At 31.2% G+C, this 17,690-nt stretch overlaps 1 protein-coding gene across 1 annotated transcript; it reads left to right on the top strand.

Annotated features, from left to right (window-relative positions):
* Positions 1-2,098: 2,098 nt before the first annotated feature.
* Positions 2,099-16,163, top strand: LOC113389772 (protein draper-like; the record flags this gene model as incomplete). Its single annotated transcript, XM_026626779.1, has 15 exons — positions 2,099-2,267; positions 2,362-2,608; positions 2,667-2,925; positions 2,982-3,193; positions 4,477-4,622; positions 4,749-5,006; positions 5,151-5,315; positions 6,893-7,102; positions 7,221-7,376; positions 8,988-9,164; positions 9,227-9,391; positions 12,010-12,159; positions 12,454-12,657; positions 12,737-12,895; positions 16,021-16,163. Coding segments are annotated over 15 exons (2,811 nt in total), but the record flags the coding sequence as incomplete, so codon positions are not given.
* Between the last annotated feature and the right edge of the window lie 1,527 nt (positions 16,164-17,690).

Raw genomic sequence — 17,690 nt, 5'->3', positions numbered from 1 at the left:
GTTTGTAAGAGCAATTTTAGTAATCATGATTCATACTGCTTGATACCTGGTTAAGTATAAAATCTTTTCAGCTTATTACTATTAAATTTATTTTGAAATTATGCAAAATTTTAAATAAAAATGTAGAAAATTTAAATAAGAATTAAGTTCTAAAATAATTATTCGATCTTATTTTAAAAGTGACTAAAATAAGACGACTTCCAGCAAAAAAGTATCTTAAAAGTGCTTTTATATCAATTGAAAATATTATGGTAAAAATTAAAAAAATGTAGCGATTATATAATGAAAACTTTCTCAATTCTTCTTGCGAAAGTCTAATAAAAATTTAATAGAAATCTTATAAAAATCTATTAAGAACTTCAAAAGAATCTTATAAGAATTTTGCTCAAATTAAATAAGAATCTAGTCAAAAAATAATATTTTTTGTAAATATATTACAAATATAATAGTTTTAATTCAAAACTAAGTTCAAAAAAACTTAAACCTTTTAAATATAAATGAGTCTTGCAAAAGCCTAATAAAAATTTAATATGAATCTTATAAAAATCTATTAAGAACTTCAAAAGAATCTTATAAGAATTTTGCTCAAATTAAATAAGAATATAGTCAAAAAATAATATTTTTTGTAAATATATTACATTTATAATAATTTTTCTATTAAATTTATATTTCAATGAACCATTATTTCTATTAAATTTTTATTAGGCTTTTGCAAGACTCATTTATAATTAAAAAGTTTAAGTTTTGAATTGAAACTGTTATATTTGTAATATATTTACTAAAAATATTATTTTTTGACTACATTTTTATTTAATTTGAGCTAAATTCTTATAAGATTCTTTTGAAGTTCTTAATAGATTTTTATAAGATTTCTATTAAATTTTTATTAGTTTTAATTCAAAACTTAGTTCAAAAAAACTTAAATAAATTTTTAAATGTAATTGAGTTTAGCAAGAACCTAATAAAATTCAATAGGAATCTTTTAGTTTTTATAAAAGCAAAAGCACAAAAATACAACAAGAATAAAGAGTAATGTTGCAATATTTTTTTTATCATTTTTTCAATATTTTTTGTACTAGAATTTTGAAATAAAAATAAAATAAAATGCAGTGCGTTTTAGTATGTCCAAATAATTGGTATCTAGTACATTGCAAAATTTATAATAATATTAATAATGAAATGCTCTTGCAAGTTGTTTTCTTTGTATAAGAATATGAAATTTGTTATGTCTATTTTAATGATTTTTTATTTGAAGCTGATAAAATTATCTGTATGAAATATAAATTTATGTAAATAGTATGAAATTTAAATTTGTTGCCCCGGGTGGATTTTATCGGTTACATTTTTCATATTTAGTATAATTATGCTCCGATTTATGTACGTCTTATACATTGCGATATATCGTTGAAAAGTCTATAAAATTATCCACAAATCTGTATCTAACAACATATAACTGTTAGAGCAAAATTATGTAAAAATAAATTGTTATAATTTAAAATCGAAATCTGTAGCGTTCACATTATTTTAACTTTAATGCTTTGGTTTGAAATTATATTCATTTTAGTATTATATATCTTTAGAAAGTTGATCAAATTATCTATAATACAGTGTATGAAATTTTAAATATTTTTTTTAAATAAACTTTTTAAATATAAATGAGTCTTGCAAAAGCCTAATAAGAATTTAATAACAATCTTATAAAAATCTATTAAGAACTTCAAAAGAATCTTATAAATTAAATAAGAATCTAGTCAAAAATATTATTTTTTGTAAATATATTACAAATATAATAGTTTAAATTCAGAACAAGTTCAAAAAAACTTAAACTTTTTAAATATAAATGAGTCTAGCAAGAACCTAACAAGAAATTAATAGGAATCTTATAAAAATCTATTAAGAACTTCAAAAGAATCTTATAAGAATTTAGCTCAAATTAAATAAGAATCTAGTCAAAAAATAATATTTTTTATAATTAGAAATAGAAACGAAGTTTTAAAGTCAAACTTCTTCTGAATCCAGTTGACAACAGATCACTACACTTTTATTATAAATATTGCCAAAGCAAAAGTTAAACTGTTTTTTACCTTTTTAGGACTGAAAAACTGGTAAAACTCGTCCTGTAGACGAATGTTGCGAAGGATATGCTCCTTCATCATCAGGAGAACGTTGTTTACCTGTCTGTGATCCACCTTGCGTTCACGGTTCCTGCTCCGAACCTGACAGGTGCAGGTGCGAACCAGGATACGGAGGCCCGCAGTGCGATTTAAGTAAGTAGAGAGCAAAATTTTGCCAAATGTCTGAAATTAGGGACAAAGACTTATAATTATGTCCAGAATATTTCACATGTATCTTTTCCCCCAGGGTGTCCAGAAGGTTACTACGGTTCCCAATGCGCAAACGAGTGCGACTGCGAAAACGGAGCCTCCTGCGACCCCTGGACAGGGGAATGCGCCTGCACAAGGGGCTTCAGGGGCATGAGGTGCGACCAGGAATGCCAAGAAGGCACATATGGCACAAACTGCGCCGAAACGTGCAAATGCCTAAACGGAGCAGGCTGCGACCACATCACCGGCGAATGCAAGTGCCTACCAGGATTCACAGGACCACTGTAATAATTGATCGATGGGTAAAGGATAGTTTAGATGCTGATAGGTTGTTTTTTCCAGGTGTAATCTTCAGTGTCCAGAAGGCACCCATGGTGACAGTTGTCGTAGCGAATGCAGGTGCCAAAACGGTGCAGGATGTGATCCTGCGACTGGTGAATGCCATTGTCTTGCTGGCTGGACTGGTAAGGTTTGTGCAAATCCTTGTGCACATGGGCGACATGGTCCTGATTGTGCCTTAAAATGCGATTGTCACAATGGTGCTGGTTGTGATGCTGTTACTGGACAATGCGAGTGCTTGCCAGGATTCACAGGAGACAAGGTAAAAGACTTTCAAGACACAAAGTAGGACCAGTAATTTTTATCATTTTATTTTAGTGTTTGGATATCTGTCCCCATGGCACCCATGGTTTAAACTGCTCCGAGCTCTGTATTTGCAAAAACGGTGCCAAATGTAACCCATCAAATGGTGAATGCAGATGTCAATCAGGTTGGGTAGGTGTGGATTGCAACGAAAGGGCTTGTCCAGATGGTTATTTTGGTGCCAATTGCACACAGATTTGTGAATGCCAGAGCAACAACACAGAAATGTAAGTACATAGGGAGCGTCCATTAAGGGGGCGTCCATTAGGGAGAGGGGGGGTTAGACAAAAAATCACAAAATATCAAGTGGGGAAAGGAGGAGTATAGTGATTTTTTTTAATAAAAATCAGTTTTTTCACGTAACTAAAAATACACGTGATGTTAATTTTGAATATAATCATGTATCACCAAGGGGAAGGGGCGGGGTGCAAAAATCCTCAAAAACTCGCTCACGTGATTAATGGATGCCTCCTAGTCAAGTGAGCGAATTTTTAAGGATTTTTGACCCGTCCTCCCCCTTGGTTATACATGGTGATTATCAAAATTAACCGCCCCCCTCCTCCTTGGTGATACATGGTGATTATCAAAATTACCCCCGCTCCCCCTTGGTGATACATGATGATTATCAAAATTACCCCCCTCCCCCTTGGTGATACGTGGTGATTATTGAAATTACCCCCCTCCCCCTTGGTGATACGTGGTGATTATCAAAATTACGCCACCCTACCCTTTGGTGATACATGGTGATTATCAAAATTACCGCCCCTCGCCCTCGGTGATACATGGTGATTATCAAAATTACCCCGACCGGTTCTGCATATGGTTGGTAAACTTCTAAGATTCCGCTACGATCTACTTTTTGAGTTCTATAGCCCTTTGGATCATACATCGGATTCTCGAATCAGATGTGATTCTAAGGAGAGGTTGAATTGCGATTCCAATGACCATTTGATGGTGCATTCAATTCATGACCTAAGGTATAGGCTCAGAATAAATTTTTGTGTCAGCAATAAACACTGGTCTGGGTATACAAAATGGGTATACCAACAGAAGTCCGGTGTCAGGTAGTAAATGCGTTAACTACGATGAACCGAGGACTGGACGTACCTTATAAGTAGTCACGAAAGACCAGTGATTGTGGTGCTGCATCAAAATCTATATTTTTTTAAATTCCCAAAAAATGCTCCTTCTCTGTCTTCATCTCAAACATCGGTAGTCACCAGTGTAGGAAAAAGTTATGAATATAAATATATAAAAACCATTGGATGAAAATATAAACAATTTATTAATTAAAAAATTTTATGATGAATAAAAATGACAAGTCATATTGTTTCTCCACGATGTCTAGCCTGCTTGATTCCCCACAGTGGTTATCAAAATTATCCCCTCCCCCGCCAAATGATTTTTAAACGCCACCCCTCCCCCCGCCAAAAAACTCACGTGATTAATGGACGCCCTCTTAATGCTTTAATACAACTCAAACAACCTTCAATTTGTATATTTGCAATAGGTGTCATCCTTGGACTGGAAGGTGTGATTGCAAACCGGGTTGGACCAGTCAAACCTGTAATCGACATTGCTCGTTGTTGACATATGGAAAGAACTGCCAGGAGACTTGCCAGTGCGAAAATAATGCACAGTGTTCACCAATTACAGGTAATAAAAATAATCAGGTAAAACAACTAGCAAAATAACTCATCACCATCCAAATCATCCACATCTTCATCACCACACAAATCATCATCATCCACCATCCATTAACCTCCAATTTCCTTTACCCAGGCGAGTGCCTCTGCGCCGCCGGTTACTTGGGAGCAACCTGCTCCGAGCCCTGTCCGAGTGGTTTGTATGGCGAACGGTGTGCCCGTGCCTGCGCCTGCGAAAACAACTCGACCTGCTCCCATGAAACTGGTCAATGTTCGTGCAAACCCGGCTGGGAGGGCCTGAAATGCGACAGGCCTTGCAGTGATGGCAAATACGGTCACAATTGCACCAAGAACTGCAAATGTGTGAATGGTGCCGCCTGCAATCCGCAGAACGGTAATAGATGGATCGTAATAATATAATAGTTCCAAAATGATAACTATAATTTGCAAATGTTAAAGCTAGTCCATTGCACTGGAATCAGAACCTGATGGAGACCATTATTAATCAAACTTTTCTAACCATTATTATTATTTCCAGGAACTTGTACCTGCGGAGCAGGTTACAGAGGCGAACTGTGCGAAAGAAGTTGCGAAACAGGAACATTTGGCATCAATTGCACCCAGAAATGCGACTGCGAACCTGAGAACAGCCAAGGATGCGATCCTGTTTCCGGGAAATGCATTTGCAAAAACGATTGGAAAGGTAAACGATATCCTACAATTTGAACCCTAGGGTAGTTATAGTAATGGGCCCAAAATCGAAATTAAAAATTTTTGCATTTCTCGACGTTTTGAAGGTTTCTGAACATTTTCTGAGGGGCATACCTCAGAAACCAAATGGATGTGTGTGTGGATAAAAAATTATTACATCCTTTTTTATGTTCCATAAAATATTTTTGTAGTTTTGGATTAAAAATTCAAAAAATTACTCAGGCTAAGCACAGTCTAAGCGCCACTCTGGTACAAATGTTTACCCAAGCGCGTTTAGACTGTTTATATACTGGAGCACTTTTCCACTTTTGTGTTAAAACTATTGAAAAATGTGAAAATATTACAAAAAATTTATTAGTAATATTTTTTAAAAAATGAATTCTTTCAATTTTAAGCAGAAGAGTGAGGACGTATTTATTTTGCAAAGTTTATTTATGATATTTTTTTAAGAGTGAGGACGAAACGACGAACTTATTTAATATTTTTGAAAAAATGACTTTTTTTTTCAATTTTAAGCTGAAGAGTGAGGACGTACTTATTTATTACAAAATTTATTTATAATATTTTTAAAAAAAGATTTTTTTCTATTTTAAGCAGAAAAGTGAGGTCGTATTTTAAAAATAAATTATTATTATATTTATTTAAAAATGAATTCTTACAATTTTAAGCATAAGAGTGAGGTCATATTTTTTTACAAAATTTATTTATAATATTTTTTAAAAGGCAAAGCAAAAGAGTGAGCACGTATTTATTTATTACAAAATTCATTTATAATATTTTTGAAAAATGAATTACATTCAAAAAATCACCCAGGCTAAGCACAGTCTAAGCGCCACTCTGGTACAAATGTTCACCCGAGTGCGTTTAGACTGTTTATGTAATGGAGCACTTTTCTAATTTTGTGAAAACTATTGAAAAATGTGAAAATGCCGCCACGCCAAGCACAGTATAAGTGAAAATGTCGCACAGAATTATTTGCAAATGCGTTTAGACTGCGACTATACGGGAGCACTTTTTCAATTTTGTAAAAAATGATTGAAAAATGTGAAAATGCCGCCAAGCTAAGCGCAGTATAAGTGAAAATGTCGCACGGAATTATTTGCAAATGCGTTTAGACTGTGACTATACGGGAGCACTTTTCCAATTTTGTGAGAAAACTATTGAAAAATGTGAAAATGCCGCCAAGCTAAGCACAGTATAAGTAAAAATGTCGCACAGAATTATTTGCAAATGCGTTTAGACTGTGACTATACGGGGGCACTTTTTCAATTTTTTGCAAATTAGGCAACTATTTTTTTTTTTTAAATTGAATTCGAAATGAAATGACGATTGGAGATAAATTGATTTATGATTTACATTTGATTTGCTCAGATATAACAGGACAGCAAAAATTTTCATTATTTTTTGAGTTAGTCAGTTACAGTATTTGTAATAGTATATTTGAAAACGTTGGAAAATTTCTCGAATATTTCATTACGGTACGGGAAGTTCCAGCAATTTGCCTTCAGGCACGATGCCATACACCACTAGTTTATATTACCTTTGTCTGACTTGTGTCCTCTATCCCAGGAGTTCGTTGCGAGACCCGGTGCCCTCCAGGAACCTACGGGGACGAATGTCAATTGAAATGTGCCTGTTTCAACAATAGTTCCTGCGATCCTGCAACTGGTGCCTGTGAATGTGAAAGAGGCTGGACTGGTTCAGAGTGTAACCAGCCTTGCCCTGAAGGCACCTACGGCATGGGTTGCAGGGAAAAGTGTCCTAAACACGAAAAATTCGGTAAGTAGAGAGGAAAGTCTCATCAAACAAGATACAACCATTGTTTATCAGGAGCTCCAAATGCCCAAGAGCTTTGTCTTCAAGTTCAACTAAATTTAGGCAGGTCTCTTTTTTTTAGCCAATCATTCCTGTGACCACGTTACTGGTAAATACATCTGTCGTCCAGGATATATAGGACTTACATGTGAACATCCTTGTCCATTGAACACTTTTGGTTTGAATTGTGAACAAAAATGCCACTGCAAACATGGAGCTGATTGTCATCACGTCACAGGTACTAAAATCCTCAAAACATTGTATACAAACACTTTTCGAAATTGTTGGAAAATTGCACGATTCATACCAACTTTTAAACAAGGTGATACATCAAACATTACTAATTACAGGCCGATATGGCTATTAATAAACTTTGCTAAGGTATTTGAAAAAAATATTTATAGCGACCTAATTCCTTCTGTTAAATCTTTAATTTCTACTAATCAACAATTACAAATTTAATTTGTATTAAACAATATATAGCTGAGAATCTTGACACAAATGGACAAGTTGATGTTATTTACACTGACTTCAGTAAAGCTTTTGACAAAATTGATCATAACATTCTTCTTACTAAATTATCTAAGATTGGTCTTAATTCTTCACTTATTTATTTTTTTAAGAGTTATCTTCATAATCGTAAACAGTTTGTCTATCTTAATGGATTCTTGAGCAGCATTGAAAATATCAGTTCTGGTGTTCCTCAGGGATCCATTCTTGGTCCACTACTATTTATTATTTTTATTAAAGACATTTCTGATATTATTAGCTGTCCACATTTATTATTTGCAGATGATCTCAAACTATATCTCAAAATTAATTCTATTGATGACTGCACATTGTTACAGTTTCAACTTGACTCTTTCCACTCTTGGTGTGTCTATAACAAATTAGATTTAAATATATCAAAGTGCAAGATTCTTAATTTTTCACATAAGCGCGTTCCATTACTTTTTGATTATAAAATTTCTAACACCAGCATTGATAGATGTAATAAAATTTTAGATTTAGGAGTTTTATTCGATTCTGGATCATATAACTGATATTTGTAATAGGGCACATAAATCTTTAGGTTTGATACTGAGAAATTGTTGAGAAACAAATCAATTCTAACAATGCACTTCTTTGCATGTACTATTCTAACGTACGTTCAAAATTAGAATATGATTCGATCATTTGGTATCCTCATCAAATCAACAACTCCGATGCGATAGAGAAGGTTCAGCGAAAACTTCTGAAATATCTTTATTATAAAACATATAAAATTTACCCTGACCACAACACTTTACTAAAAGAATTTGGTATTCCTTCCCTTGCCTTACGTCGATTTATCTGTACAATTATGTTCTTATTTAAACTTTGCAATAATTCTATAGACTGTCCTCTTATTCTAAACCAACTATCCTTTACTTTATTGTTCACAATTATTTTTCAATTATTCTACTCCTAAATCTAATTCTCTCTTAAATTCGCCTATTTTAATTATGTCCTCTAACTTTAACTTAATTAATATTGAAATAGATATTCACAACACTTCACCTAATCAAATGATCTCCATCTGCACAAGTTAACTTGCTTTTTATTTTCTTTTCAAATATCTCATTATTTTATCTTATTCTGTTTATAAATAATATTGTTACATTCTGCATTATATGTAATTTCATGTTAAGCATTTTATTTTAACAACTATATATATTGTAATTTTGTATATATTTTAATTGTTATTCATTATCTAAAGTAATTGTATTTTTGAAGTCTCTTGGAAGAAATCTGTTGGCTATATATTTAAAAATAAATAAATTAAATTGGAATCGATTTCCTATTCTTTAACAATTTTTTTTTTCCAAAGGACATTGCCAATGTCTACCAGGATGGACAGGTGCAGACTGTTCCCAACCTTGTTCAGAAGGAACTTTTGGCGAAAACTGTGCCCAGTTTTGTAGGTGTGAAAATGGTGCCAAATGTAGAGCTAATGATGGTCATTGTAGGTGCAAACCTGGTTGGATTGGTGCACACTGCACAGACAGTAAGGGATAAAAAAAATTCAAATAGTATTAGTAGATATCAGTCTATTTTTTTTTTTTTTAGTTTGTCCAGAAGGTTACTTCGGTGACCACTGCATGAAGCCTTGCAATTGCTCCACGGATAACTTTATATGCCATGCAATCGATGGATGCATTTGTAGACAAGGTTTTGGTGGCCCAAGATGTGATGAACCAAGAATCCAACATTTGCAAGATCGTGAAGAAGGAAGTAAGTACAAAAATGTCACTTATAAAAAATTTCCACGGAGCGTTTTGGGTCTGAATTTTTTTACTGTGCTCCGATTTGCATGAAGTTTTGGAATTAGGTTCATCTTACCCTCAAGTTCAAAAGTGAAAACAATTCGGTGGAATGACACCCATTCTCAATTATGTAATTACATTTTCTCAAAATAACGTCGATACAAAAACTAATTATAAGAAAAACATGTCTTTTATAGTTTTTCAACTAATACTTTTCAAGTTACTGGCCACTATAAATTCATATATTTTTGGCGTTTTTCATGTTTTTTTTGCAAATATCTCCTAAAATATACATTCTAACGAAAATCATGCAATGAACAAAATAATGTCAATAAAAATCTTAATAAATCGGTGTTTCATAGTGTTCTAGGAATAATATTAAGCAAGATTTGAAAGAGCAAAGTCGTTTTTAATTTCGTTCAAGATTTAATTGTTGTATTTAAAGCCTTCTAGTGGCGAAGTTTTACATTTTATGCATTTCGCTGAAATTGAGGTTTTATAGTGCTCAACATAAGCTTTAAAATGAGTAGTGTTACAAATTTTTTGCGTGTAAAATGAGTGAGCTATCATGCAAATACGAAGCATATACGATGTTTTTTTTTCTTTTAAATCATATGGTTTAATGAGCGCCATTTCCACCAGATATAAAGTAATTCACATTCCATCTAGAATCCACTTCATTATAGACATCTTGATGGATTCTAGCAGATTCACTACTTTAGTACAAACTATTTTTAGAAAACTCACGATTTTATAAAAACTTTTTTTTACGATTTTTTTAAAAATCGAACTTACTTTCATTATATCTCAAAAAGAATAAAAGATAAATAGATAGAAAGAGATAGAATAGAAATTGAAAAATTAATAGAATAGAAAGATAAATAGATAGAAATAAAAGCATATAGATAAAAATCAAAGTGATCTTTCTGGCTTATTATTGTTTTTTATTATTTTTCTTTCACACAAAAATATTGACAGAGTTATGATTGCTTCAAGAGTGCGCGGCCGCGCAATCAGAATCTCTATCGAGCCCTTTAACCCTTCGCCGTTTCAAAATGAGAGGAGTTACGAAAAAAATTATGATGAAAAAAGTTGTAGCCCTTTTATTAACCTTTCAAATGGTATATTACAAATTGTGATGGAGTCAAAATTAAAGGAGTTATGACCCGAAAACTAATCGCTATTTTGTCGAATCGTGTTCATATTTCGAGCAATGTATAAGTAAGCAGTATTTGGTGCCCAAAACAATTGACTTATATATGTATATGTATATATATATATATATATATATATATATATATAAGTCAATACTTATACTCGAACCGATTTCAACGATTTTGCATTTGTTGGAAAGTTCTCGGGCTCCTTGAGGTTTATATCAAAGAAAATTGAAAAAAAGATTTCAACAGAAAAGCGGAAAACTTTTTTTTTTACTAATATTTTTTGTTTGACTGCAACTCATTTGTTTGACAGCTACTCATTGTTTTCGGCTCAGTTAATTTCATGTGACAAACCGGCACTGTGAAATTGTGCAAAAAAAGTAAAAAAATAAGTTATTCGTTTCCTAACATTTCATTTGGAAACCATCAAATCAATCATGTGTATTGTGCAAATTTTTATTCAATTATTAATTTAATATTAGGTTGTCAAATATCTCCCTTCCGCTTTTTTACAAAAAGGAAGGGAGATATTTGACAACCTATTATTCAATAATTATTATTTATTCAATTTCAAGCACAAAATTTTGTATCATTATGATGATCACGATATTGAGTAGTAAATGTTGTTTCAGTTTGAAATAAATTATGATTACCTATTGAATAATTTTTCAGTTTGTAATCGAATATATTAACTGTTTTTGTTCAAGGGTAGTTTTAAAAGGTGAACAAATTATGAATATGGTAATTATTTTCCAGAAATTAAAATTGCATTCATATCATTTTGAATTTCTTAATTTTCTTTCAATTTCAAAATAATTTCTTCAAACAATTTTTCATCAAGGGGTTGTTTTTATTAAGGGTTAAAAATATGATAATCAAGATAGAAAACATAAAATATCAAGTTGTCAAATATCTCCCTTCCGCATTTTTGCTAATGGTTTATAATACAAAAAGGCGGAAGGGAGATATTTGACAACAATTTAATATTATTTACTTTATACGTAATTCTTATTATATCATACCGAAATTTATTTTACGTGTTTTTTTTCAATTTAGAGGTTGTTTGAAGGGTTTATTAAATAAAAATCATTTAATTGCAAGGTAAATGTATTAAAGAATATTTTTTAATTATATCCTTTAATATTAGGTTGTCAAATATCTCCCTTCCGCTTTTTTGCTCTTGGTTTATAATACAAAAAGGCGGAAGGGAGATATTTGACAACCTATTATTAAAAACGTTTTCTAGCGATAAAACGGCTCAATGTCCACATGTCCAAATTGTTTTCACTTTTGAACTTGAGGGTAAGGTGAACCTAATACCAAAATTTCATGCAAATTGGGGCAAAGTAAAAAAATTCAGAGGTTTACACCCTTTTTCATCTCCGTTTACAGCACTAACGTACTAAATAAATTTTTATTATTACAGCTAGTAGTGCTACAGCTGGTGTCCTGGTGGCTTTAGCTTTAGTAGCCTTCATCATAGTACCTTTGATATTCTACTACAGACGTCGTGTACAGAATTTGAAAACAGATTTAGCACATGTACAATATATAGCTGACCCACAATCATTGACAGGTACCAAAATTAAACAATACCTTCATTAGAGAAATTAAGTAATTGCTGATTAATAAATTTTTTAATATTTATTCACACAGTGGATAATGTTAAACAACACCTGTAACAATTGTGTTTGAAGAACTTCATGTAATTAAAATTAACAGTTGCAACCAAAAATTGAAGCCATACTTTTATATTTGTTTTTTTTTTTTACTTTTTCGCTGGCGATACAATCTCATTCTTTGAACAGCTGTAATATCTGTCTTGCTCTTCCATTTACCACTATCAATCATTTATCGATTTTTGATTTAGATCGTCACCACTTCGACAACCCAGTATACTCTTTCCAAGGTGGTGCCCTACCAGGACGTCCAGGAGATGATGCTTCTACTTTACTAAATAATGCCCAACACATCAGGAACGATTTGGGAATTAAGCAAAACAATGCCAATTTGGAGAAACAAAAACTGGGTTGCTGTTCTACTGATGATGATGACTCGAGCACTCGTAGTACTGGTAAGGACAAAGGACTCTAAAAAGATAAAGGACTCTAAATTTTTATCCAGATTATTATTATTATTGTTATTATTTACAGGTGTCTACAGTCTCCATTACAACCACAGTATGTCCATGAAAAATCGTGATGCTGATTTAACAAACCCCAACGTCAATATTTATCACAGTATCGATGATGACAATAAGGTTGATCATGTTTACGATGAAATTAAATTGAAAGAAGGATACAAGGATGTTGGTGAGTATTTCTTAGAAAAATTTGAACTAAATACCATGGATCTAATTAACTTCCCGTAGGGTAGTTATAGCAATGGGCCGAAAATCAAAAATGAAAATTGTTGCATTTCTCGACGTTTTGAAGGTTTCTGAACATTTTCGCATACCTCAGAAAAAATGGATGTGTGTGTAACTGGTTTTTACTTTTAAATATGATGTCGAGTTAAAAAATAACCTTTAGATTGCTGCAATAACATCAAACAGTCTAACCACGATTAGAAATGACTTCTACTGAGTTTGCTTTCTAAAATCCAACCGTTAACAAAAAATCACTTTAGTTGTTTTTTTATATGATTAGCTTCTTCAAGAGTTTTTGTACAAAAAAAATCCGGTTCGATTATGTTAAGATTTGGCAAAGTTAGACCCGTGGCGCTAGGGTACGAGCTTTGGTCTCGCAACCATAGGGTTACTGTGATATCATGATGTAATGATATCAAGTTTAGTTGGTTTTATATGTTTAGTTTCTTCAAGAGTTTTCGTACAAAAAAAATCCGGTTCGATTATGTTAAGATTTGGCAAAGTTAGATCCGTGGCGCTAGGGTACGAGCTTTGGTCTCGCAACCATAGGCATACTGTGATATTGTGTGATATCATGATGTAATGATATCAGATTTTTGCTTGAGTAAAAATTGCAAATATTCTGATTTTTACTTTTAAATATAATGTCGTATTAAAAAAGAACCTTCAGATTGCTGCAATAACATCAAACAGTCTAACCACGATTAGAAATGACTTCTACTGAGTTTGCTTTCTAATATCCAACCGTTAACAAAAAATCACTTTAGTTGGTTTTTTCATATGTTTAATTTCTTCAAGAGTTTTCGTACAAAAAAATCCGGTTCGATTATGTTAAGATTTGGCAAAGTTAGATCCGTGGTGCTAGGGTGCGAGCTTTTGTCTCGCAACTGTGATATTGGGAAACTGGGCTTTCTAATATCCAACTGTTAACAAAAAATCACTTTAGTTGGTTTTTGATATGTTTAGTTTCTTCAAGAGTTTTCGTACAAAAAAAATCCGGTTCGATTATGTTAAGATTTGGCAAAGTTAGATCCGTGGCGCTAGGGTACGAGCTTTGGTCCCGCAACCATAGGGATACTGTGATATCTGTGATGTAATGATATCAGATTTTTGCTTGAGTAAAAACCGCAAATTATTTTTTTAAATTGCAAATTGTCAGGGTTTTACACACATGACGAGTAAACACATCAAAACGCAAAATTCTGCCACTCGTCCATGACGAGTATATTCGTCAATCACATTTAACTGGTCAAATTATAAATCATAAATTCATTTATCATCGAAAATGTGATGAATTTCAGAATCAGTTTATATGAATATAAACAGTGGTAAATTACCTAACTTGATTAAATACAGATTTATTTTATAATTTGTTTAATGAATTTGATTTGTGATTAATTCGAATACATTTATTACACAGAAAGAAATAAAAATTATTTTCTGAAAGTTGATTTTTGTACGAATGAAATTTGTATGTATGTGTTATCAGAAAAATGCAGTACTATCACTTTATCTTATTTTCATATAATAAATCTTATTTAAATCTCTCTGTGTGTCAATGTAAGTTAATTCATTTGAAATCCATTTAAATTAATTACATAACATGAATTGATGTATTGATAAAATGCCAAATCAAGAATATATTCCAAATGAAGATAGAATAAGATTCTAGTGAAGTAAATATAAAGATTTTAGAAATATAAAAATATAAAAATCCCATCAAACTTTTTACTATTGACTTTTTTAATTTCCCGTAGGGTAGTTATAGTAATGGGCCAAAAATCGAAAATGAAAATTTTTACATTTCTCGACGTTTTCAAGGTTTCTGAACATTTTGGCATACCTAAATGGATGTGTGTGTATGTGTGTTTAACAAGGGTAGTCAGATTTATATATTTTAACCGTTATATTCCATGGATGCTATAGCATCCACGTCAAATATTACGCATGTATTTTTCGCAAGGTGCTACAGGAAAAAAATGAGATAATACGAAAATACCCAAAGAATCAGTTAGTCATTACCTGTACAGGTATAATTATAACGAAAACCTATAATCAAATTAAAAACTTGGATGCTATAGCATCCACGTCATTCTGGAGCACAATGAAAATGAATGCTATATAAATATTATTTTGTGCAATCAGGTATAAGGAGAGATTTTTTAACTTCCCGTAATCGCAAAAAAATCGAAAATGAAAATTTTTATATATCTTTACGTTTCAGAGGTTTCTGAATATTTTGGCATACCTTAGAAAAAATGGCGCGGCGCTTACGCGCTTCGATATGTCGTCTCAATTCAAAGCAAATTCAAATTCAAAGCAGTACGTTTACTTTGAAAAAAAGTTCAGAATTTCCAAAATATTTCAAAATACACTTTTCTTCAAAAAGTCTTTTTTTTTTAAAAAAAAGTAAATTTTTTAAAAATTTATAGTTTCTCAAAAATCTAAATTTTTCGAAGCAAAATTTTATCAAAAATGTTAATCGTTTTTAAAAAAATAATAATTTTTGGTACGGAAAGTTCCAGCAATTTGCCTTAAGACACGATGCCATGCGCCCCACTAGTTGTGATTTTGGATTAAAAATTCAAAAAATTGAAAAAATGACCCAGGCTAAGCACAGTCTAAGCGCCACCTTGGTACAAATGTTTACGCGAGTGCGTTTAGACTGTTTATACTGTTTAGACTTTTCCAATTTTGCGTGAAAACTATTGAAAAATGCGAAAATGCCGCCAAGCTAAGCACAGTGTAAGTGAAAATGTTGGACAAAATTATTTGCAAATGCGTTTAGACTGTGATTATACGGGAGCATTTTTTCACTTTTTGTGTGAATTTGGCAACTATTTTTTTTTTTGAAATTGAATTCGAAATGAAATGACGATTGTTAATGTTCTGGAGATAAATTGATTGATATATGATTTACATTTGATTTGCTCAGATATAATAAGATAGCAAAAATAATGAAAACGTTTAAAATTTCTCGAATATTTTATTGCGGTACGGGAAGTTCCAGCAATTTGCCTTTACCACGACGTCATACACCACTAGTTACACATTTTTTATCATTTTTAGACGAGTACGACCACTTGGACTACAGCAGACCAGGAAGTTCCTTAAAACCTCAATATCAAAGGATGATGAATGGTTTGGTTAAGGATGTCAATGAAGACCAGGACACTAAACCTGATCCTACCAAGGAAACGTAATAAATACCAGGATGAAAAATATGATAAAGATTAAAAGACATTTTTTTAAAAAAATCTACAAAGAATTACATTTTTTTTAAGACTTTGAACCTGGTTGTCTTAATTATTCCATTTGTGTCAGTGCAAAAAATGTGCAAACAAATATCTTATAATTATCTAAAATTATTTTAAGTCACTAAAATCTCATAAAAAGTGATATTTAATCAGACTTTTAATATTAGTTTTAATTTAAATGTATTTTTTTAATGTGTGTGCTGTTGTATTATGTGTATTGGTGCAATTTTTCAAGTCGAATCATAAATCAGAGATTGTTAACATTGTAAACAAATATTGTAAATATTTAGAAATAGTTATAAGAAAAAAACTCAGATATTTTAATAAAATTAAAAGATAATTGTATTACATAGTCAATAAGTGCAAAAAGACTTTGCTAAATAATAATAAATAAATAATTAATTAATATTATAAATTAATATAGTGGTGTACAAACTTTTCGACAATAACAAAAAACTAAAAGCAATTTAAGGTGTAATTTTTATTATAAGAGTTCTTTTTTTAAATGTTTATCAGAAATTGTTATTAACAATTGGCTGTCAGGAAAATATTTATTCGTATATTAATAATATTAAACAAAAGTATTTTATATAGATATATATATATATATGTTTAAGGTTGTGTGATATGATGTTGTATTTTTATATATAGTAGAAATTAAAATATGATAATTCGAAATACTGTTTGATTGAATTCGTGCATTGAAGTTTTCAGTATTTTTAATGCAAGTTTTATCTGGTTAAATTTGTACAAAATTTGCTTTTTACAATATAAACTAGATAAAATTCCTCAAAAATCTATCTAATATTATTTTGTTGTATGATGCACTAGAAAGAAACTATATGATTGGCAAAACCATCAACTCCTTAATATCAATAACATTTCTCGTGCATTTTTTTTGGATTTTAATCATAACTTTTATCTGATCAAATATTCTTGAGAAATGTTTAGACAAATAAAAACTAGATAAAAGTCTTCCAAATTGATTAGAATATTATTTCATCCTACAATTCATATAATAAATAGTAGTAGACCAAGAATGGATCCCTGAGGAACACCTGAACTTATATTTTCAATATTGATATAACTGCGAATTAGCAAAACCATCAACTCCAATAACATCGATAACATTTCTCGTGCAGTTTTTTTCAGTATTTTATTCATATCTTTTGTCTGGGTAATTTTATAGAAAAAATGTTTGGATAAATAGAAACTAGATAAAATTCTTCCAAAATTATTAGAATATTATTTCATCCTACAATTCACGAAAAACTAATGCTATTTAGCAAAACCATCAACTGCAATAACATTGATCACATTTGTTTTAAAGTTTTGTTCAGTATTTTATTCATATCTTTTGTCTGGATGATTCTATAGAGAATCTGTTTGAATAAATAAAAACTAAATAAAATTCTTCAAAAATCTGTATGAAATTATTTTGTTATGTGGTATACCAGAAAGAAACTACAAGTCCAAAGTTGG

Source organism: Ctenocephalides felis, unplaced genomic scaffold (genome assembly GCF_003426905.1).
Source record: "Ctenocephalides felis isolate EL2017-DRISC unplaced genomic scaffold, ASM342690v1 CF-g0.4_SCAFFOLD_03573, whole genome shotgun sequence".
Classification (NCBI taxonomy): Eukaryota; Metazoa; Arthropoda; class Insecta; order Siphonaptera; family Pulicidae; genus Ctenocephalides; species Ctenocephalides felis.
Note: the sequence above shows the minus strand (reverse complement) of the source record. Positions and strands in the feature narration are given on the sequence as shown.